The sequence below is a fragment of the Lepidothrix coronata genome, unplaced genomic scaffold, assembly GCF_001604755.1.
Source record: "Lepidothrix coronata isolate B3197 unplaced genomic scaffold, Lepidothrix_coronata-1.0 Scaffold85, whole genome shotgun sequence".
Classification (NCBI taxonomy): Eukaryota; Metazoa; Chordata; class Aves; order Passeriformes; family Pipridae; genus Lepidothrix; species Lepidothrix coronata.
This window is the reverse complement of record NW_016690265.1, coordinates 760373-785004: the sequence shown is the minus strand read 5'-3', so window position 1 is coordinate 785004 and position 24632 is coordinate 760373. Positions and strand designations below refer to the sequence as shown.

The following is a 24632-nucleotide window of genomic DNA, read 5'->3' as shown; positions in this document are numbered from 1 at the left end:
AGGGTGATGAAGGTGCCACAGAAACTCCATCTCACTGCAGACTGCGCTTCGAGCACCTGGCACAATGCGCATTTATTCATTGCTAGTCTACAAACACCCCTATTTCGGTGCACCTCGGTGGAGAAGTGCATGAACCCCAAAGTATTTCAGTTGTTTAATGACAGTAAAAAGAACTTGTTACTAATTTAGTATTGAAAGTCCCCAAGTTTAGTGTTTCCCATGCTGTGTGGGTCTTGAAGAGAATCTCTCTCCTCTTGTCCACGGTGCTCTCAGTGGGATCATCACGAGCTCTCTCCTGGAATTCAGCTGGTTTATGGTAAGACATCCCTCTTCATCACAGCTTCTCAGTAGTAATTGCTTCCTGTTAATGGATGTCATGAGCAGGGAGAGATTGATATCAGTAGATGATGCTCAGAGAAAGAAAGCTCATCTGTTCTGTTCATCCCAACAGAAAGCAGAGTAGTGACCAACAATTAATCAACTTCAAGTTTTTGGAGCTGTAACTCCCCAAAGTGTGGGATCAGAAAGGAATTTCCCGGTTACCTCAAACCTCTTTGTATCATGTAAATATTTGATACAGTTCAGCCCCAAATTCTTGTCAGACTGATCTTTCAGAAGGGCATTTGAAGTATACAGGAGGTAGGACACCACCATAACCTTTGGCAGTGTAGTCAATAACATCCATTTTAACAAAAGCAAAAGAAACCAACTTAGAAAGTACAGATTTTTGAATGAGCTTCTAAGCTGCTCAGTGTTATTATGTCTTCCTTTAAGATTAGGCAGTCGTTTAGTGTCTGGTATTTCTCCCTGCAAAGTGTAATCATGTTATCTCTCGGGTTTTTTGGCAATCTGAATACATTGTGTTCTTCAAGGCTTTTTTTCCATCAGCATTGAGTTTTTCTTTTTGTACACTTTTGACCATACAGAATGTAGATGCCAGAGCTGGCAGCAACAGTTCACTGTTTATAATGTTGGTAATCCTGTCCACAATGGCAAAGATTTCCTCCATACTTGAATTTAGCAGTTTTTTCAAGGAAAACATTACCTCCTCATGTCGAGGTGTAATTCTTGAAGCTGACAGAGTTGCACTCACTTTTAAGGCTCTAATTCCCTACCCTGTCAGTGTGACAGTAGTCTTTTTTAATGGCAAAGCTTGGATTTATTAAAGCATGTTTTGTTACTTCATTTATCTGTGACTTTCATTTATCTGTGATCCAAAATGACTGTGTGATTGCACTTTTGCTATTATTTTTTAGACAGTTATTATTCTTTTTATGATGTTCACAGTCATTTTTGCAAAGATTTTCTATCTATGTCCACATCGTTGGTGAAGGTGATGACAAATACCCATTAGAACCATCTCTACTGAGAGAGGTTTTTCATTGACAAATGTGTCCTAAGGATCATAATCCTTTTAATATGTGTTTGTTTTTATCTTTTATTTTTAGCTTTGTGTAGCACTAACTTTTTAAACCAGAATGTCAGTATTGCTAACTCAGACACCTTGCAAAACTCTTAATTTGTTGCATCTTCATGGTTGCCTTAGATGAATTTGCTAGATGTGTATGAATCCTGGTGATGAATGTAGTACAAGAATTAAGATTATTCTTTTCTAGTGAAAATAAATTGCTATTTGGTAGAAATAATCAACAGTGTGTAAGTACATGTGTCTGGATTTCATTAGTTGTTCAGTCTTGTTGGCCAGATCAAGTTTAGAAATAAATTTTCATACCAGATCTGCCCAATGGCCCAAGAATTTCAACAATTGTACTTTATTAATTAATTGAGACCATAATCTTGTACTAGGCAAGAGATATATAAAAAAAGAATTTAATAAAACACCCATAAAGTAGCCTTCCAGTAGAGAAAATGGACTTGGAATGTCTTTAATAGTATTTGGCTCACTCCTTTGCATCTGAATGTGCATGCACAACTGCACACAATTAGAACTATTTTTTCCAATGCATCTGTGTGTGTGTGCTTGGTTTCTGTAAAGAAGAGATATTCCACTCCCCACTGTAACTCTGTGTAGTGAGTAGAATATATAGTGCAACTTGTTTGGGTCAGAATGAAGTAAAATTATACTGTGATATTCCTACAGTTCTGGAAGTGTAAGCTGCTCAAAATTCTATTTTGCAATTATCCTGATTATTTAAGTTCTTTGGATGTCCTTGTGAGAGCGATCCAGTGTTCTTTCCAGCTAAAATTATTCAGCTGTTTCTTTCCTCAGTTAATGTAGGGAGAGAAAATCAATAGAGAAGATAATATTTTAGCATTAGTTGATCCTAGGGTCTTATTTGATTCCAGCATAGCAGGCTAAGTAGCAAATGCTCTTAGCAATTGTTTCTGTTAGTGGAATTTTGAAAGCACTAAGAGAAATCTTGATCCATGGAGACAGTACAGTAATTCACATTGACATATTTTCCCCATTTGCCACAGGGCAAGTGGAACTATTAATGCTCCTGTGCAAAACCTTTTTTCTCCTTTTCTGTTTTTTTAAGGGCAGAACAGAAACAGTGTTGATGCTAACAGTGGATTATATGGAGAAATTTGGACTGCCCTGCAGCCATCAAAGGGAAAAAAATTCAGAAAATTTGCTATCAATGTATCTCTGTTCTTTTTTTTTAATAGAAACCTCTGTGCTATATTTATTTACATGGTGGATTTTTGTAGTGTTTTGGAAGTTCAGTGGTTGTTTTAAGCAAAAGGGTATCTGTGGGGTCAGGAAGCAGGTAGCAGTGATTGTAAAATAAACTGTTTGAATACTGCATGTCCATATGAACTGATTCTAACAATAAAATCTTCTCTGAATCCATTTTGTGCTCCACAATGTACAGTCAGTGCCCAATGGAGACAGCCGTTCCAATCATGTATACACAAGGAATATTTGTTATCCATTGTAGTATTTTGCCTGCAGCTTTGAGAGACCCAATTTTAGCTTCCCTTTAGCAGCCAAAATGATGTCAGCATCAGTGTGGTACTTTTTTCTTTGAATGTTTCAAGAGCAAGAAATTGAACTTTTCGTTGATAAATGAAAATTTATGTAATATACATATATAAATTGAAGCAGTTTAGCTCACTTAGTGCTGTAAAACTGCCTTTGAAATGAGATTTAAATGTGAGTTCTTTAAAATTTGGTTGGTTAGATGTGCAGGAGATAACAGACAGTTGCCTGCTAATAATACCAGAAACAGTAATTACTGTGAGGAGCAGTTAATGATAGATGACCAAATATATTATGTATATTCTCAATGTGCGTCATCTTGGCCATATGTTACCAAAATGTGTGTTTGCTATTAACTTAAAAAATTAACTAGAAAAATTCTTTAGATAAATTAGCACATAGTTTCTTTGGTGTCCTTTCCATCATCCTCCCCTCCTCCCCTCCTTTTTTTTTTTTTTTTTTAAGAGATTTACGAGACCCAGCTCCTGTCGCAACTAAGGTGAGTTTGATGACCTCAGCCTGTGGCCTCGCAGACATCTGTCTGCATCTCAGAACATCCATAGATTTTAGTACAATTGGAAATCTCTCATCAGGANCACATAGTTTCTTTGGTGTCCTTTCCATCATCCTCCCCCCTCCCCTCCTTTTTTTTTTTTTTTTTTTAAGAGAGCCAAGAGACTCAGCTTAGGTCACAAATGAGATGAGTTTGATGACCTCAGCCTGTGGCCTCGCAGACATCTGTCTGCATCTCAGAACATCCATAGATTTTAGTACAATTGGAAATCTCTCATCAGGAAATATCCAGGAGTAGACTGGGAACATTTAATTCTGCTTGTGATTGTAAAACCTCAAGAAACAAAAAAAATCATCCCTTCCAGTACTTGGTATTTAGTAAAAGTTACAGTTGTGTTCCTGGAAAGGAAAAACATTCAAAATACTCTTGTTGAACCAAGGTAGGATCGTTTTTTTTGCTCCTTAGACTTTTTATTATCTCCATGAATTATTGTTTGTTCCTCTCTGGTGATAGTTCTTTCTGATGTGGGTTTCTCTGTAATGTTAATCATAGAGGTGCAGCCTCTGGGAAAGACACAAACTTTAACCTTTCTGGGTCATGGGTCTTGGAAGCCACTTCAGTTAGAGATCAGCACAGTACAGCGATACACAGCGTGTTCTCATTTGTTTCCAGGTCTTTCAGGAAAAGCGAATTAATTATTTATACACTATCTATATACATTTACTTATTATTACAGCTCAGTTGTCTTTAGCCTCCAGTAGTTAATTTAAAGTACATTTTTCCTAAGGTAACTTCATCATCTGTGATATAACTTGCACTGTTCATAAGGCGTATCAAATCATTTTAATTAAGAACCCAATCTGTTTGCATGGAAGTGTTTCCCTTTTTGTCTATGTCTGCTGAACTTTCCTCTTCCATAAGTGATGTGCAAGCCTGTTCTGTGATCATTCTTGGAGATACATAAAATAATACAAATTAATACAAGAGTATGCTGATATCAATGACTCTTCAGCTGCTCATAGAATTAAATAAGACCCACATAAACCATAAGAATATGAAGGAAAAAAATAGGTTTTGTATACCTTAAGATTTTCCCTGGAATTACATGATGGAAGAGAAAACTTTAAAATTGTTGGTTGCATGAGAGTTGCAGATTTTTGAATGTTTATTGTGTTACTTGTGATCTGGTAGTTCAGATGGCACATCAGTGTAGTGAAAAATAATAGTTCATTACACAAAAGCAGTATTAGATACCCTGTGAATAACTGTTGTGATGAAATGACCTCAAGTTGTGCCGGGGAGGTTTAGATTGGATATTAGGAAAAATTTCTTCATGGGAAGGGTGGCCAAGCATTGGAACAGGCTGCCCAGGGCAGTGGTTGAGTCACTGTCCTTGGAGGGATTTAAAAGACGTGTAGACCTGGCACCTGGGGACATGGTTTAGCGGTGGCCTTGGCAGCACTGGGTTAATGGTAGCAGTCAGTGATCTTAAAGGTCTTTTCAACCCAAAGGATTCTCTGATTCTGTGTTTATAGCTCGTGATGAACTCTGTGTGGGCTTTGCACAGTGCCACCGTGACTCACAAACACTGCAGATGTGTCAGCCCAGCCACCTTGCCAACGCCTGCCTGGCACAACAGTAGCTGCCTTTAAAAGTGCACCAGTGACTCTGCTGTCGGAGTAATGGTCGTTGTGAGATGATGGAGTTCCCACAAGACACTTGTAGGACCACAGTTGTGCTGTGCTGTGATACAAATTGAACAAAACATCTCTGTCAGATGGTGTTTTCCTGTGTAGAAGAGTTGAACCGTTAAAAAGACAATGATTTAGCAAACATTTTCATGAGATGTGCTCTCTCTGCAGCATTTTCTTCGTGCAATATGATAAGGCCTTTGGAAAGTTTATCCATTAATCTTTAAATAATACCATCCTATCATAACGCTCAGTGCTGCCTTAGTCTGTAAGTCGCGGTATTCGGCAATACCGATTAGCTCAAGTAGCAGTAAATCTGTTGATACTGATTATCACCTATTTGAATCGCCTTTGCTTCCGTAGAGAAATTCTATGTTATAGGAATATAAGTAGTGTGATCAGGCAGCCTTTATGCTGGGATAACAGGCTGCTTCTATCTGCATTATACAGCAATACAAAGGGGGTTTTTTCAGTATTTTTTTTTTTTTTGTATCACTGTGTAAGTTGTCACATAAACTGATGTCCTTTAGGATTTGAATTGTGTCTTAGGAGTCTTGCAAAGGGATAAGGATTTCTGGAGGTTTAGTTTTCAGCTGTTGAGTTTTAAGTCTTGAGCATGGGAAGTAAAAAAGCTGCACAGCAGTCTCTGTTTGGGTTTAATGAAGAAATAAAAGGTGAGGCTCTCCATAGCTGCCTATGAAATGTTTGTTAGAAAAAGATACACGTATTAGGAGAGGGTTACAAATATTAGTGTGTCGCGAGGTACATGGAGGCAGAGAACATGGAATGTGTTTCTGTGGCTAATGGGGTATGTGCTTTACACAGGAAACCTTGCTAGTTTCTTTTTACTGTTCTAAAATCATCGACCATTCACTGTTATGGATTGCCTAGCCTGTGTATTGTTCCATAGGTTGTAACTATGGAATTGATTTTCACCGCCCATCTCTTTGCTACTGTTTTTCTCTCCTCTAATTTTCCTGCTTTCTTAGAGTAGAAAGGACTGATCATCGACATTATTTTTACATATTTAAGAGAATGTTTTTCTCGTTTGGTTACCAATTTCTGGATATACTACTTTTTAAAACAAATTAAAATTAGTTAAATGAGCTTGCACTTTTTATTATAGTCCACTGAATTATCTAACATTATTCAATAGGCAGATTTTATTGTGCTTAAACAAACGTATGCAGGTTTTTTCAATATGCAGATGTTTTCAAATGTCCTTACTATAGCTGCTGCTCACAGTGAGAGTTCCTGAAGGTACCTGAAGTGCTTGATGGATGGAATGCAGCTGCTGAGTGGTGTCAGGGTGTAACATTATCAGATTTTAGTTGTACGTAGATGTGATCAGTCAGGGACAGGCAGGGGGCTGCCAGGGGGATGTCGTGTGTCTCAGGAGCTAGAAATCTCAGGATTCACTAGAGGTCACTTTTTGCTCAGTAGTGAACCACTCTCTTATCTTAGCGGTAGGTGATAGTGGAGTGCTGGTAGTGCAGTATTTCATGAGGGTACAAAGCAGTGTTCAGTTTGGAAGAGGATGAAATTCAAGACTGAAAACTTGTCATCATCCCAAGTAAATTTGACAAAGCAAGAGAGTTCATTTCAATGTCATAAATGCATATAATCCTGCTGCGTGGTCATGCTCAAGGTCCTTGGCAGAAAATGGACATTTTCATGTAACACTGTTTTGCTTTTTGCATCCTTTAATATCCATGCTAGTTTTTCAGATGGGTAAGCTTCATGGGTAGTTTCAGAGCAAAGTCTCCAGCTAAATGCTTAGAAATTTTGCTTTGATTTCATACCTGTCTGTATTTTTCCCGAGGGCATCCTCAGTTTTGTGGTGCGCGTTTCAAACAAGGAAGTAGGATGCTCTCTCTGCCACCTAGTGAATGAATGACATTCATAAATGCAAATATAATTGTTTGGGAACTTAAAAACTATCTNCAACTGTTGCTTTTTTTTCCTGAATACTTGTGCAACTTTGACAAAAATAAGATGCCAAGTGTGTTAGAAGAGAACTAAAGAGGAGGTGGAGTGCAAATTGTAGCCCAGAGAGCACCAGCTTCCTGCCAGTCCAAATGGGTATGAGCATACAGCATCTCCTAGACATGCCCCACTGCTGCTTTAGCATGGGGCCAGGCCAGAATAATTAATCCCTCTTCTAAGCAGATAATCACCTTATATTTGGAGTAACACTGGAAAATCTGAACTGCTTGTGGCTTCAGAGCTAGAGCAGAGATCCATCCAGCCTGAGCATCTCTCCTTTCTTCTGGAAGTGGTGTAGGCAAGTGTCCTACCCTTGAATCCACGTAGGTGAAGGTACCTCCTGAGTTTGGTTTTCTGCAGTTGTTGATTTTCTCAGCAGACTGCCCTGAAGATACACCCACAGTAGCAAGTTTACTCAGGACATCCACTGGTTCTGCTTAGGCCACTGGATGGTTCATTATTCTCCATATTACCCTAATTACTAGCACCAAACAGGTTATTGAATCTACTACAGACTTGTGGGTTTTGATCCCTTCAGTTGGCCTTAATATGTAGATCTGTTTCTTTGCATGCAGAATGCAGCATCATAAAGAGTATCTGGTTCTCCTTATAATTTTAAAGAGACAGCCAGACGTCATAACTACTCTGCATAGGTCGGAGCCTACTTCCCTTAATCATCTAAAAAATAGTACTTTGCTTCATGACAAGGCCCAGACTGATTTAAAACTTGAGAAGTAAATTACTACTCAATAATCTAGTTCTATAAAAGTAAATGCAGAATGTTGTTATGCTCGTTCCTTATGTTGAAAGCACAATGCATTATAATTTTTAATGGAATGTGAATATAATATATTCTAAATGCCTTCTTTAACACCTTGGGAGACAGCTGGATCAGTGGTCTCACTCACCTACTGAGGATTTTGTTAGTAGGTAGAGGTAAATTTTTAAGGTTTCATTAGCAGCAGGAGCCTCAGCACAGTATCTGTGCAACTTACAGTCTGAATGAGCTCCAAGATTTCAGGCAGGTGAGAAGGAGGAAACCTTCCCTGGGTCACTAACCCACTTTTTGTCCTTTCATGTTAATTGGCTGTTTGTCCCTGGGAACACAGATTGTGCCGCTTCTCCTTTACCTCATCCAATGTCAAATCCCCAAAGAAGCCCTGCCAGCGCAGAAGGGAAGGAGCCATATGGGGCAGGTTGCAGTTGTTCCTTCAGGTCTGGATTTATTCCACTGTGAACAGATGGACAATGGCTGACATCCACTAATGGTTCTCGATAGGTTTCTTCTTCTGTTCATCTCTATCTTCTTTCTCTCTTCAGCCAGAACACAGACCTTCCTGGAAATGTCTGTTAACTCCTCCTGACTAGATGGAAAATAATACCTCTCATTTCCCGACAACCAGAAAATGCAGCGGATTTAATTCCACCCTAGTTCTTGTGTTTTTAGCACTCGTATGAAGAGGGTGAGATCAAGAAGAAAATCTCTTAGTCACTTAATACAGATAACATCAGAGGAGAGAGATTTTTTGTGTTCACTCGTTTTGAAGGAAACTTATTCTTCAATTCATTCAGTACACTATAAACTTTGTCACTTTTGTACGGGCGGTATTTCCAGTGCAGAGCTGGTGGAGCAGTTCCGTTCTGAGAAGGGAGCAATGCACATTTGGCATTTCAAAAATGACTTTGCATGTTTGACCCAGCCGAACTTCTTGTTCATTAAGCGTAACTTTATTCTGTAACTTTGATCCTTCAGCAAACATTTTTTAAAACAGCAGATGAAGGTCCTCTATTTTTTTTCATGCTTGTGATGACCACCATTTCTTAGAGATGAAGTGGTTCCCTTTAGTCAGTTTTTTTTTTTTTTCAATTTCCCACTCAGAATTTGCTGAAAATGTTTCTCCAAAATGAGTTTCACATCAGCCAGAAAGCATTTGCGTCTTACAGTGGGAAGTTTTACACAGAGGAAGTTATACCTAAAGAAATTAAAAAAAAAAAAGGAGCTGTAATTAAAATACGCAATTGCAAAATCAAAGTAGGATGATCTCTGTGTGTTTTATAAACAAATGCCTTTGAGGATCTGAGTGAAAAAATTAAGGAAATATTTAAATCCAAACAAAGTCTTCTTTCTAGATTTTAAATAAATTGAATTGATTTCCTTTGATTATACATTTAAAAGATCTATTTTTAGGATGAAGTTAAGTGTTAGGGCTGCTTTATCCAACAGTTCTTTTCTTTTGACATAAATCCCTTTTAGGATCTCCTAATAGCATCTGCAAGATTTTTTTTGTTGACAAAAGTTAAGATATTCCATTGAAATATAATCTTGCATTTTGATTAAAAATGCATAAAGGTTTTAAATTTATGGCTTTAAAAACTGTTACAATGCATGACGGCTGTTTGATAATGAAGCAAAAACATGCATGAAAGAACCAGCACGTACAACTATGACAAACCAAAGAAAATCTGTGAGCACACAATAGCGGTATCTTCTTGTAAGAAAATTGTCAAACCTCATTATTCACTTTAGAAAACATTCAACATGTATCTTGGCTGGTTGCTTAGATGATACAACAGTAAAACTTCCTCTTTCAGTATCTTCAAAGTCACATCTGCTATAGATAGCAAACTCTAATGTATCTAATTTGTGAAAGCCCAAGGTCATGCCCTTATGATTGCACATTCTGAGGGGAATAAAACTTGTACTTAAATAATACATATGGCTGTTAACAGATACACTTAAAACAATGTATTTGCTCTTCAGCACATGTGCTCCTCCAGCTGACTCTTAAGAAGCCAAGAAACAGTTTGGGGGTTTTGAAAAATGCCATAATTCTTAGTGCAAGACACAGAAGACACTCAGCTGTGTTACATAGTTGTTACAAAAAAAAATGTTGCAGTGACAGCAGTGCCCAAATGCAGTAAGAGGATGGGGATTGTTAGGTTTCGTGGAAGATGTACCTGTTCAAGCCACAGTGTAAAAGTTGTGAAATGCCTGAATGTGTGGTGACCCAGAGGCGAGCTGGAGAAAGTAGGAAGCAAAAAGGAGAGAGCCAGTGAAAGGCTTGGCTGAAGTCAGCTGGTCTGCTCCTGGATTTTCTCATGTCCAGTCTAAAACTAGGCCACTGACAGCCGTACAGGAGAGAAGGGCTGAACTCAGGGTGAAAGCGAGCTCGATTTTCTCAGGCAGAAAGAACATTACTTTGTGTTCTGAAGGAAAACTTGAACGGCTCTTGAGTTATTTTGTGTCCTTTCCCATCCTGAGAGTCTGCACGGTTTGTTCTGTAGAGCAGGTGCCTTGTGGCAGCTGTCAAGGAGCAGGGCAGAGAGACCTTTCGGCCGGGGAGCCGGGGTCAGATAACCTCTCTCCTTCAGCAGGTGCAACTCAGCTTTCTGCTGCTGAAGGGAACACAGTTGGTCCAGTTACAACCAGCTGAGGACCCAGCCCATGATGTTTTCCCAGGAAACGTGAACTTGTGATGTGTGTGCCGGCGTTACCTACAGTGCGTGTGTTTGTTAGGTCTGTGTACAATCAGGAAGGAAAAAGAGCAAGCATATGAATCCCTTCACGAAGTAGCGCAGAGAATACCAAACTGCAGTATTAATAACCTCCTGTTATTGAATCCTCCATCTGTTCATCATGCCAACTTATCCTCACTTAGAGCACTCCCCTTGTCATAATATTTTGTGCCACACTCCCCTCCCTCCCCGAAGCAGCAGTTCCAGTTTAGATCTAAACATTTGCCCAGTCATGTAACCCCACCAAGGACATGGTCTCAGTGCTCTGTTTATGTTTCTCTACAAAAAAAAATGTAACTGAACTCTTAATTTAATTTCCGAATTTTTCATTTTCCAGTAGTAATTTTCCCCTGGAGATGCTTCCATATCCATATTGGCATTCACAGATATTTCACTTGTGGTTTAAGCGTGTTTGACCCCTAATACTCGTTCCTGCTGATACTTTGCCACATGGCAACTGCAGCAGTGTGTGTGTGTGTGGGGCGAAATCATTATTTTCTTCTTAACAGCTTTGATATGTATATCTTTTTATACTTGCTAACATCTATAAATGGCAATAAAGTGGTTAACCACTTTAAAGTGATTAAACCCAAATTTATTTACAAACTTCATGAGGCACTTGGCTTGGTGCTGCCCTAGTGATGCACAGTGAGAATTTAGGGAAACTGTGCTGTTTGAGGGATGTCTGAGACGTCTGTGCTGAGCCACAAAAGGCTTTCCCAGGAATAACAGGAGGAAAATGAAGATAAGTCGGAGGCTGCATCAACTTGTCCTGGGAGTTACCTCCCAATGCTGCTGGATAATCCCATGAAATGGACACAGTACCTGGGGAACGGTCTGAAAAACAAGTTATTAGGGAACTGGAGCCAAGTTGCTGAAGGCTGCCGTGCCTTGGGCGGATTCCTGAAATCCGCACAACCTGGGAGGCTGAAACCACCCTTTATAACCTTTGGGTTCAAATATTCCCCTCTCAGACCAACAAACCAACTCCCAAAAACCCCACAGCGAGATGTACAGCTATGTCAGTTATCCCAGTGGACCGCTCCTGTTCGCTGCCCAGGGACTCCCTGTCCTTATCCGAGGGGGGAGTCCGGGTCCCTGGGGCCGTCTGCTGGCAAGGAACGGATCGCTTTATTTCTGGGAAAAGCCCAAAGATGGGACGTTCGCTGCCGGGCTCGGCTGTGGGAGGGGACGGACGGGCGAGCGGCCGCGGCTCCGCTTCCCGCCTGCGGCAGAGGAGGAAGGGGGCGGCTGTGCCAGAGGTACAAAAGTTCCCGGGAGGGCTGGAGCGGAGCCAGGAGCGCTGAGGAGCGAAGAACCCCGGGGCGGGAGGCGGCGAGGCCATGGCGGCCGCCGCTCCCTCACCGCGCCCGGGCGGGGCGGGGCGGGGCCGCCGTCGACAGACCCAGCGGCCGCGGGGGCGCGGCGGCGAGTTTGGTTCGCGTCCGCCGCCGTCTCTGTTTGTGAGGGGAGGCGCATGGCGGGCGCGGGGTAAGCCCCGCGGGACCCGGGGACCGCCGGGACTCAGTGGGAATGTGCGGGATTCTCCAGTGGAGAGGGATTTCGGTGGCTGTTGTATTAAATTTGGTCAGCTCGCTGCTTTCTCCTTAAACCCGTTGTCGCCACTCGCGGCGGTGATCCCCACAGTATGCCGTTCTGGGGCTCCTTGGGCGGGTCAGGGAGGATGCAGGAGGCGCTGATCCTCACTGGGGGCAAAATTAAGGTGTTATGGCTTTACTTGTTTTCGTTTTTGTTAATTCGTAAGAGCGAAAAGCCTTAATGCCGAACCCCAGCGATAGCGAAACACCAGAAACGCTGGTATTCCAGGATGGCAGAAACTGATGCACGGGAAGTTCCACCTGAGAGCGAGGAAGAACTTCCCTGTGGCATCGACCGAGCGCTGGAACAGGTTGCCCAGAGAGGGTGCGGAGTCTCCCTCACTGGCGATATTCCAGAACCGTCTGGATGCAATCCTGTGCCATGTGCTTCTGGGATGACCCTGCTTGAGCAGGGAGGTTGGGAGCAGATGGCCCACTGGAGTCTCTTCCAGCCTGACCCATCCTGTGAACGCAGCGAGCGTTAATTTTACTGAAGTTCAAACAAAAAGAAATAAAACCAAACAAACCAAAAACCAAAACAAAACCGTGGCGACATCGCGTCCCCGGGCAGTTTCAGATATCGCTGCGAGCGGCCAAACTCCCGCCCCGCTCTCTCGTTGGCCTCGGAGCGTGCCTAGAACCAGGAGATCGAGCCGGAGGCGGGGGGGGGCGAGGGGGGGCGCGGCGGCGGCGGCCGCTCCCTATTTCCGCCTTCCCGCCCCACCCCGCCCTTCCCCTCCCTCAGCGGGGGCGGGCGTGCGCGCGGCGGCGGGGGCGCGCCCGGCGGCGGCGGCGGGGGCGCGCGCACCGAGGCGCCGCTCAGTTCGGGGGCGCCCACGGAGCGGCCGCCATATGCCGCGGCTGCCGCGGCGGCTCCGAGCGGCGCTGCCCCCCGGCATCCTCCTCGTCCTCCTCCTCGTCCTCCTCCTCTTCCTCACCACTCTCCTCCCCGCGGCGGGCGCGGACGGAGCGCGGCGCCTCCATGGGAAGTTCGCACCTCCTGAACAAGGGCTTGCCTCTAGGTAATCATCCGGCCTGGTCGCGGCGGGGCGGGGGACGCAGGCACAGGCACACACCCGCACACACACCCGCACACAAACACAAACACCACACACACGCACACGAGCGGCCGCCGCCGCCGCGCTTTGTGTGCCCGTCACCGCCGTGTGCCCTGGCGGCCGCAGCGCCGGCGCAACTTTGCCCGGTGGCGGCTGCTGCTGGTGCTGCTGCTGCTTTATTCTTGGTGAAAACATAAAGAGGAATAAAAAAAAATGAGCGGCGGAGGGGGGTGTGTGTGCGAGAGTCGTCCTGAAGCGCCGAACTCGAACGGCCCCGGAGCTGCGCCCGGGAGGGAGCGTGGGGTGTTCTGTGCTTCCAGGAGAGGGTTTGGGGTGTTCCGTCGTTCCAGGAGGAGATCTGGGGTGTTCCGTCGTTCCAGGAGGAGATCTGGGGTGTTCCGTTCTTCCTGGAGAGGATCTGGGATGTTCCGTCCTCCAGGAGAGGGTTTGGGGTGTTCCGTCCTCCAGGAGAGGGTTTGGGGTGTTCTGTCCTTCCAGGAGGAGATTTGGGGTGTTCTGCCCTTCTAGGAGGGATTTGGGGTGTTCCGTCCTTCCAGGAGAGGGGTTTTTGGGATGTGATCTGTCCCCCAAGAGGAGATTGGGGGTGTTCCGTCTCCCCGGGATGGATTTGGGGGTGTTCCGTCCCCCCGGGATGGATTGGGGGTGTTCTGTCCCCCAAGATGGATTAGGGGTGTTCCGTGCCCCCTCTCGCCCATGGGGTGAGCGGTGCGGGCTCGGAGCTGCGGGAAAGCTGGGCCGGTGTTTGGATAAACAGGAAGTTTAAAAGCAGCGTTTTATTGCTGTAAAAAGTGCTCAAGGCCTGGCTAGTGGGGTGGTTTTGGCAGAGCTGCGGACGGTTGTGTATCAGAGGTAAGGCTCTGCGCCCTAAATATCAATTTCTCTTCTTTCATCTTCTTTTTTATTTTTTCACTCTTTTTAAGTTTTATTTAAAACATGCATTTATGCCTGTGTTGTTTAAGGTAACATGAATAATATGCACGGGGTGTTGTTTCAGATACACCTCCAGAATTGCTTGGCATAAATTCTCATGTTAATCTGAAGGTGCTTTTTTTTTTTTTCTCCTGCCCCCAGACATACGGAGACAGAATGTCGATTCTGTTTATAAACATTATCATTTTGTAAGCAAATGATACCAAAAGGAGCCTACAAAGCAGAGAATGAGCCTGTTTACTGTGTAGCTATGAGTCAATCTGCTGTGCTGCTTTGTTTTCCCCTCAAAATTTAAATTCAAAAGTCAGGATTTCAGTCATAGTACCGAGCTGGACAAAATAATGGTAGAAAACGCTGTCATCAGTGTAGGTTTTCGAAATTTCACCTGTTGTAACTTAAAAAATGAACAATTTAACATTGCCTTATATTTTAATAAGTTGCCTTTATCAGGAAGAATGTTTGCTTTTAGGCCACGATGGAGCAGCTAAAGATAATCATCCCTTTGGCCTCATTGATAATAATGAGGCCTAATAAAGTGAAGTGAATGTGTACTTTCTTTCCCAGTGAATTAAAATTAACTGTCATATTTGAGATGTGCATACGTGTTTCGAGTGCATTGCACTGATTCCTCCTCCAGGGTCTTAAAAGATGTAAATATTCTTATTTAGTATTCAAGCCCCCTGGCAAGTAGCCTGGTGCCCTTATTAAAATATTTTAAATCTCATTATTATATCCCGCTAGGAAGGGAACAAGAAAATACTAAGAAAAATAAAATATATTTAAATTATTTCAGGTTGAGATTGCATTGAGTAACACTTTAAAAATCTGTTTGTTTTATAAACAAAAAGGGTTAAAAAGCTGAGTATAAATTAGAATGCTAGCAGAAAGATAATTGTCCAGTGCATCCCTTTGTTCTGTGCTCTTATCTGTTTATCTATTTTTAGCTGTGCGTTGGTGAGGCAGGCATGTAAAATTAGCAGCCCAAACTGCTAACTTTAGTGTATTTTATAACGTTGCTCTTTATTGACCCCCAAAGGCAGCAAGATTTCAATATTGGAATTCTGCAGTGTTTGACAGATACCGTCTTCTTGGGTTAATTATTATGTCAGCCATCCCCAGAGTAAGGTAGTGACAAAATATTTTGCCCACTTGCAATTCACTGGTGTATTTCGAACCAAAATGAAACAAACAGCCCTCTGCCCCCAGCCTGAACAAGAAATGGGTGTTTCTGAGGTGGCTGCAATTCATAAACAGATGAGAGAAATGGGAGAGTTAAGCTTGTTCCTCATTTTTGTCATTTTGTTAATGTAAAATAATACTTGGGATGTGAATGGAGTTTGTTTATGTTTGATGGCACAGAGGGTGTAAACTGGTGCAGAGTCAGTGGTGTGTTCTCTGTGCTCCTGTAAACACCCCCCCGCCCCAAATACCAGATCCAATATTTCTCCATCAGTGAACGTGTTATTTCATTACTGAATTGGCAGGTAAAACAGTAATAATGCTGAGAATTGCTGCAGTCATGCTCAGTAGAGGAGTTTAGTCAATGAAACTGCTATTTTGAAATGAAACTACTCCAGTCACCTTTGTGAATTTTTCAGTTCTGTGTTGTCATACGTAGTTAAGGAGCAGCTGGAGCGTGCGGTGTTTGAGCAAACTGAACGCTCCGTGTAGAAAGCTCATCATCGTAAATATTGTATATGCTGTGATACTTTATCATCACGTGGAGTTCTGATAGCACGATAAAACAAATTACGAGTGCCCTTAGGTTTGTCAGTTTGGTTACCTCTTGACTTGTCCTTCTGAATCATAAAGATAAATAGCATCTGCCCTTTGTTAAAAATGGGAGATCCTTCAATTTATTAATCTCCCTGTTTCTGAGAGCTGTTGTTTTATTTACAGTGTAAACAGAGCGGTCACAGCGCTCAGCCAAAAGTGTGATCTGAGAGATTAGGATTGGGCTGGATAACGTGGAGTGTTATCCTGCAGATACAGTGGTGCACTTGCCAATGTTTTGAAATGTAAAGTCAGTCCCTACTTATCAAATAAGAACATCAACCACAGGTTGGTGACTAGGCTGGGCCATCCCTTTTGGGGAGAAAACTGACAGTCTCCTAAAGTACCTGTTTACACGAATTCCATAAGTATGGGGGTGGGAGAAGGGAGTTAAAAAAGCTTATTTTCCCAGAAAATAGTTGGAACAGCGGTAAGTGTGCAGAAAGGCACAGATTTTAAAGTCTTTTAAGCAAAGACGCTGAGGAGCAAAGTGATCTTTAATTCGTTTATGTGAAATACAGAACTCAAAACTGTGCAGGTATGGACTGCACTTGCTTGTTACCTTTTTGTCTTGCCTTACCCAGCATGCATTTGTAATAACTGTGTTTCTTGAAGCTTATCTGGAGAGCTGGGCTGCCCGTGTGTGAGAGACCCGCCTTTAAGTGTAGTAGTAGTCAGGTTTTTGCCTCCCAAGCCAGCTGGGAACATTGATGAGGTGATACTCCAGCATGTGTCAAGCTTTTCAAATCCCATAGCAGTTGGCAGTGCAGCAACGTAGCAGCCTCCTCTGAGGCTCCCTAACCTCCTGGCCCCATAATTATTTATTTAGTGTGAGAGTAGAGATGGAGTTACACTTTTAATACGTGTCCTAAACTTTAAGGTGAGGATAAAAGTTGTAGTACAGAGCCCTTTAGCCTTAGTTCCTCACCCACACGTGCTTTCTCGCTCCCAGACAGCAAAGCAAGGGATTTACAGTTTGGGAAGACAGAAGTTCCCAGCTGTAGTTTCGGGTCTCTTTCTCCCCTGCTGCCTTGAGAGCAAAGATGATGGTTCATTTTAATCTGCAAATTGATCAGGGAAACATGCATTGCAGATAAATCTAAAATTAACATTTCCTGCTGCAATGTAACCCTTTGCTCCCTCACCAGTATTCCTCCGGGAGAACTGGAGCAGTGTGGGAGTGCTTCCAGTTGTGGTGGGCGGTTTAGGATCTCTGAGCTGTGATTATGGCAGAATCTTTTCCAGTGCACAGTGATCCTCAGCCCAGCTCTCCAAAGGATTAATGTGATCAGAAGTGTTTTGGGAATCTGGCAGCATCAGCCCTGTCTGAGTGAGAGTGGTGTGCGGCCTCGTGCGACGGTGTTGAGTGAAGGAGGAATGGAGTGTGTCCCAAAATGTTTATGGTGCAAAAAAGGGTGCTGAGAGTCCCTGGATGAGACTTTTTTTGACGCTTTTGGGGCTCTTTGATGTTCGGCTTTGTTGTGATGGTTGAAGAGAGTAAAAACTTCCAAACTGTTTTTAAACTCAACCAGAAACCAGTCCGGTTCCTCGAGGAATACGAGACAGTCCCTGGGCTCCTGTAATTTGTGCGCCTGGTAGCTGCTATCTGCGGCGCGGCGGGATGGGAGGATCTGGAGCTCGGCGTTCCTGAGCCCCACCCGTGGGCTCTGGATACTGGAGCACCCACCTGGGAGCTGCTCTGGGGACGGCTCCCCAAACCCAGGTCCTTACCCCATGGGTGCTCCAACAGTAATGAATTAATAATCAAAACAAACCTTCACAGGGTAAAATTAAACCCCAAATAAAAAGAAATCACTCAAAAGAAACCTCTAGTGAAAAAAACATCTGTACATTAGATGAATAGGTTAACTGTTTTTTGATGTGCAAAACATAACATGTTTATGTTTGCTATAGCAGAGCAAGAATTTAATTTTTGAGGAAGATGATTATAAATTAACTTGTCTCTCTTATGAAATATTTTTGTCATTTCATCTCAAACATATCATGTTTCCTGTATTATTATTCCATTTACTAATTATCCAGTTTGTGTCTAATCAACATAATTGAAAATTGACATTGTTTGATTTTTTTTCTTTGAACTGAGCACTGCTAATGCAGTGGCATGTTTCATGCTGGTATTTATTTTGGATGACTGGTGCTCATCCCTGCATTTTCATCTTTCTTTTTATACCTGCCTATTTTAAGGGGCTTTTGGAGGAACTTCCTTACAGTGTAACCTCCCAGGGTAGTCAGCCAGAAGGGATTCTCTGCAGAAAGCAGAAAAAGCTGGCCCTGGGGGCTGGGGACAATTGTTGAGATAATTGTGAAGTTGTGGTACTAATAGAAAGCTTTTATTTCAGTTGCACATGAAGCCTTTGTTGTTTCAGCGTTAAAGCACGAGGTAATGTGATTACATAATTTTTCTTTACATGAGGTATTTTAAGGCATATTTTAACAGTTCTGTTTACAGGTCAGTGGATGTCCCTTCTGTGTGCCCAAACCACTTTCAGCAAGTTGTGTCACCACCGGCAGAGTTACATAAGTCTGCAGTGAGAGTTGTTCATGCTTTCTGACTCTGTGTGTGCCAGGGCTCACCATGTTACCCCTCCTCTCCTTTTAATCTATTTAGGGGAGCTCTGATGTCAACTCACAAAAAAAGGAAAGAAGCAGAAAAACATTTCTTACTTGACTTGAGTCACAGTTCCAGATTCCTGTGTGCATCCAAATGCTGTATTGTTGGATGTGCACTAATGGTCTTCCTGAACAGCCCCAGTATTTTTTGGTGGATTCCATCTTCTGCTGTCAGACATGGACACACCCTGTGATAAGGGGGCGGTGTGATGGAAGCTGTAATAGCGATGAATTCTCACACCACCGTGGGGAACATGACAAGAAAGTAACTTTTGCTGCCTTTTAAAGCAGATGTGGCTTTTGCACCTTCTGTGCTTGGTTCACACGTGACCTTCTGCAGCAAGAAATGTCAGTAGTTGGGGAAACCACAATGGGTAGCCCAGTGTTATACACGTTTACCTAAATGGCTCTGGTCTTGTGTAAGAGGGATGTGGGCCCTCACCCTTGTTGGACAGTCAGAGCAGGGTCTAACCACAGCAGATAGTGGCTTAGGTATGCTGAGCTCTAGGGGCAGCAGCAGAATGGTCCTGCTTTGTTTTGCTCATATCAGAGCCTCCAAAAGCCAGGCTCACTGCTGTTGCTGCTACCATGTGGCAGATTGTCCCTCTCTCCCACTCTCTAAACACAATCAATAGGAATTAGCCCGTGGCTGCGATCTGATGAGGGCAGGAGTGGCAGATCGGACTCTCCAAGGCTGTCCCTGCTGCATTCCCATGGGGCTGTATTCCTCTCCCATGGCAGGGGCATACACCCTGTGCAGTAAAGCCCCGTGTGCCTGGCCGAGCAGAGGAATGGCCAGTCAGAGCTCAGGGAAAAGACAGGAGGGAAGCAGCACTGGAGGGTATTTTCATCATGATCTACTACACATACGTTTTTTTCGCTCCGCAGTATGTCATCATAGCTCCTGGGTGAGTCAGAAGTTGGGGGAATGAGCCAGAAAGGAGCTGTACTAGGATGTGTGCTCTCCACTCGGATTGGGCTGATGTGCAGGAGGGTTTGCAGTAAGGGAGAGCTGCCTCAGGCAGCTGTTAGTCAGACCTACAGTCAGCAAGAGGTGCTGCTGGGGGCTGACAGACAGTAATGACTGTGCCACTGGTGCAGATTCCGGTATCTTTAATTTATAATTGTGAAATTTCCATCAACTTCTGTGGGATCTTTACCTAAATATGGATTTTCAGAATTAACTTTCTATTTTAAGCCAAACGACCCAAAATTAATGTTGCTTTTTGCATATTTGCAGCATGGCACTCTCAGTCCCATAAAGAAAATATATGGCTTAGCAGAAGCAGTGGTGTGGAGCCCTTCATCAAAATTCCCAGATGAGTCAAATTTCATTAGGTGGTTGCAGCCAGTTTGTCTCTTGCTGAGTGCGTAGCTTCAGCCTTTGCAGAGTCATGCAGGACAAAAGTGTTTAGCAGAGATAACCACAAGCCAGTCTCCAAACTCTTAAACTGATACTTAAATATTTTTCCACTTTAATGTGTTGTACCAGATATGTTAAACTGTTTATTTTCAACCGGGTAATGAGCGTTTTCACATTTGTGGTCTACCAACCATCTTAATGCGTGTCTGGTGCTTCACTGAACAGTATTAACGTGTATCACAGCCTTTCCCACGTTGTTGATTTTTCCCGTTCGTATAATCAGCGTTACTGAGAAGTGATCTTCAGTAATTCAGTGTTGTACGTGTGCATTCCCAGGCTGACTGGAACTGGCCAGCTAATTCTGTCTTGACACACTATTTTTTGACTAAGAAAGGTCGTTGAGATACTGATCAAAGCCACTGCAGCATTTTAGGTTTTATTTTGCGTCCTGACCAAATTCTCTCCCGCATGCTAAGTGTCTGCCTGTGCTGGTTGTGTTCCTTGCCTGGCCTGGCCTGTGCCAGGGTTACTGTCTTTCACTTCTGCACCAGCAGAAAGTCTTGTTCATTTTTGGTTGGTTTGTATTAGGCTTCAGGATCTTTTAAGATAAAAAAAAATGCAGTGTCAATTTTCAGTACCTATATAAACCATCTGAAACACTACCTTCCCCCTCAGTCAAGATTTGTAGTTAATGCTGCAGTTGCTTTCTGCCATGAATTCTGTCAAATTTTCATTCATTTTTTTTCAGATCCCGTGAGACTCTCAAAGCCAATTCGAATGGTGTTGAATTTGCAGATAGTTCTCAGTGCGGAATCTTTTCTTGCTACCCTGAAACTGGTGTGGCTTCCTACATCTGCCGTGCTCAAGCTTGGTGGTCAGCAGTTCAGCTGCCACAGCACTACTCCTTTGTGAGCTTCAAACTCAGCACCACCAGGCAGTAGATTTTTTTTTTAATTTTTGCGAGCCAAAGCAGCATCTAAAATGACCTTTTATCTGTGTAGAGCTGGATGTATTTTAGCCACACCAGTCTAGATAAAAAGAATGTCTTGCATTTTTTAAAAGCTTGTGGGAGGAGGCCCACAATAGAGGCTCCATTGTGCTGTTAGTACTGAGCGTACAGGAAATCACAAATTAGCTATGACGAGAGTATTGCAGGGGAGTTTTAAGTTTACTTAATTCCCATAGTATTGTATGGTTTTGAAAGGGTTTCACAATACATTGCCTTTTGCATCTGGTTGTGTGTGTTGTTTGTATATTTGGCAGAATTCTGTTCCAGGCTTTCTCTTACCATGTCTTTGTTCAAAAGGTTTCATATTTTGAATCCGGATGACTTTCCCTTCTTACTTACTGCAAATACAGAGGCGTACAAATACGCTTGGTATTTATCTCGTGACCACCCTGCAGCCCTCTAAAATTTAAATCTAGCATTGTATATTCAGCAGTGAGAACCATCTCCTCAGAGCAAAGAAATAGAGAAGGTTTTCAAAGATGAAACAGTGAGCTGCAGGCACAACTTTTCCTTTCCTAGCAGATTTTGATCCTGCAGGATGTTGAGTTACTCAGCTTCCGGTTGATATCGATGGGAGTTGGAGTGGGCTCACAAATCCATAGAATTATGGCTGCATCCTACAGACTAAACCCATGTTATTACAGGGTAACCCTTCTTGTTAAAATTTTGTCCAAAGATTGGTTTGGCTCAGTACTTGCAGTTGAGGAACAAGTTCTGCCACTCAGTTGAAAGACCCAGGATTATGAGGACTCTCCAAAATCATGAGTCTTATTTTCTTAATCTTGTGAATAAAGGAAGTACAAAACAGCATATTGTTGCATGGAGCTGGTAATTTAGAACTTGAAGTACTGTGAATATTGCAGTTTTGCATTGATTTTCATAACTTTTCTGGAATCTTCCCTCTGGACTGTTTTTTAAGCCTGTGAAATTCTGGTAGTGATTTTTCTGAGCTTTGTGGCTTTTTTTTTTTTTTCAAAAAATACATTAAAAAAATCTGTTAACAAATACATAAATAGAAGCTATTTTCTTGCACCCCCAGTCAAATGGGAAAAAAAAAAAAACCTCCAAGAAATTAAAAATTAAGTTGGGGGTTTTTAACTGTCCTGGGGATACTGTCTTATAGAAATGACGAATATTTCGAAGTATGTGTTACACAATTCTAGCAGCTATTGAAATGCCCTAAAGATTTATTGGCAGGAGGGGAATTTTTTTTCTTTTTTTCTTTTTTTTTTGTGTAGGAAAAAAGGATCTCAATAGTCGTCTAGTTCTCAGATTTTCAAAGAGAATTAGTAAAAATTAATTTTCATTTTGGAAGACTAATTCTAAAAAGAAGATTAAACAGCAGTTGTTTTTATAAATGGTAAATAACCTCGCCTGTTACATCTAAGATGTCTTTGATCACAGAAGTGCATAGTGAAAGAAGCAGGCCATGAATAAGCCATATGATACCTGGGAAACTGCTTGCATTTAATTAAGTACAATTTTAAATCAAGTTAGTTAAGGTAGTGCAAGCCTGTTTGAACTTTTGTTGAAGAGTAAACTAGGCTTATTTCACATTTGCATTAAGATATTTAGGAATCAGCAAAACCAAATCAAAATGTGGTACTTTACAGTGTCTTTAGGTTGGGCATGTGTGTGCTAGTTTCAAAGCATACTTCGGCATAAATACAATTTCTCTGGGATTTGTACCTTTCTATGAAAGGAATGTCTCCAAAGGACCTATATTAGGAAATTTTTGTCCTATATGAAAACTGAACCACCTTCTTAAAGTCTTTTCGTTTGTTTTCTTTGCTTATAGAAGAAGTTTCTTATTACTAAATGTCTTGGGTGAGTGCTGAAGTCAAGTGAAGTGCAAGGATCTGACTTTCAGGGCAAATTTGGTCTAATTTTTTAACAGGAGAACTGGAAGATAGAGGGGAGCAGAGATGGCAGTGCTGGCAGATGTCCCAGGTGGCTGTGGAATGGCCCAGATAGTCATGGTGGGCCTCTGACACTTGTGAGAAGCCTCAGAAGTGACCTGGGATAACTCACCAAATTTTTCTGTGCCCAGTCCCACCCTGCATTCGGTGCACGCAGTGATGATGAGCTGACCTGGGAAAACACTCTGAGGTCTGTGGGAAAGGGCACCAAATTAGGAGTAGGATTCTGTAGTTAATGGTGCTCCAAGTAGGTGCTTGGTAGATCTTGTCTGTGCTTTGTTTTATCACAGGGAAGCAGTTTGGGAGGCAGCAAGCTTCCAGTTGTGAGCTGAATTAAGGTAAATGCACTTATTAAAAAGGCAACCTGTGGCTTGACTGAACGCAGCGCCGTGCAAAATATTCTGCTGTGATGGAAGGACTTGCTTTTTCCAAATCAAAAATGTAATTTCCACCATTAAAGCTCTTCCTCTTTAAACAGTAAAAAAAAAAAACGAACTCTCCTGTGTATTTGAATCGGGAAGTTGTATTTCACCAATTAGCTTGACAGGACGTGCACACAAACGAACCGGCAAAGTGCTGGTAAGTGAGGAGGCTGCAGCTTCAAGTGCTGTGCCCTGAAATATGGGGATGGTGTGTTGGCACTGAGCACTCTTGCTCCTGCTGAGATACAGAGATGTGATTGCGAACTATTTTTACTTAACGGTTGAACTTTGGAAGAGAAGGAGTAAGGGATAATTTCTTTCAGTTTGAGCTTGCACATTGTACGACTTATTAAAAACTTCGAGACGACTGTTAAGTAAAGACAGCTACTTGAAGTGCCAGATGGAAAAGAGCAAGAAAAATGCCGTCTGTATAAAACAGAAAGGGGATTTTTGCTCATTTTGTATTGGGGTCTTCTCAAGTCCACACAGTTGCTGTGCGTGGCTCTCTCCGGTTCTGTTTAATATCTTTATCCATGATCTGGACAAGGGGATCAAGGACACTCGTAGCAGCTTCTCAGACGACACCAAATTGGGTGGGAGTGTTGATCTGCTGGAGGGCAGGAAGGCTCTGCAGAGTGATCTGGACAGGCTGGAAAGATGGGCTGAGGCCAGTGGTCTGAGGTTCAACAAAGCCAAGTGCTGGGTCCTGCCCTTGGATTGCAACAACCCCCTGCAGAGCTACAGGCTGGGGGCAGAGTGGCTGGAAAACTGCCCAGTGGAAAAGGACCTGAGGGTGCTGGTCAACAGTGGCTTAACATGAGCCAACGTGTGCCCGGGTGGCCAAGAGGGACAATGGCATCCTGGCCTGTATCAGGAATAGTGTGACCAGTGGGACAGGACACTGATTGTCCCTCTGTACTGGGCACTGATGAGGTGGCACCTCTAATCCTGTGTTCAGTTTTGGGCCCCTCACAGCAAGAAGGACATTGAGGTGCTGGAGTGTGTCCACTTGTTCAGCCTGGAGAAAAGGAGGCTCAGGGGAGACCTTTTTTGTCTCCACAACTCCCTAATGGGAGGTTGCAGCCAAGTGTGGGTCAGTCTCTTCTCCCTTGTAACAAGTGACAGGACAAGAGGAAATGGCCTCAAGTTGCGCCGGGGGTTTAGAATGGACATTAGGAAGAATTTCTTCATAGAAAGGGTTTTCAGGCATTGGAACAGGCTGCCCAGGGCAGTGATTGAGTCACTGTCCTTGGAGAT

General features: G+C 42.9%; 1 protein-coding gene across 7 annotated transcripts in view; it reads left to right on the top strand.

Moving 5' to 3' along the window:
* The window catches only part of CTBP1 (C-terminal binding protein 1), a 182626-nt gene that overhangs the window by 102890 nt on the left and 55104 nt on the right, over nucleotides 1-24632 (top strand). Inside the window, exon 1 of one of the 7 annotated variants that reach the window (XM_017820695.1) lies at nucleotides 13045-13271. The exons of 5 other annotated variants lie outside the window; for them this stretch is intronic. In XM_017820695.1, coding sequence (XP_017676184.1) covers nucleotides 13232-13271 — 40 coding nt within the window. In that variant the 5' untranslated portion in view covers nucleotides 13045-13231. Of the gene's footprint in view, nucleotides 1-13044; nucleotides 13272-24632 lie in introns of those variants that run through there. One more of the 7 variants, XM_017820698.1, reaches the window with a different exon arrangement.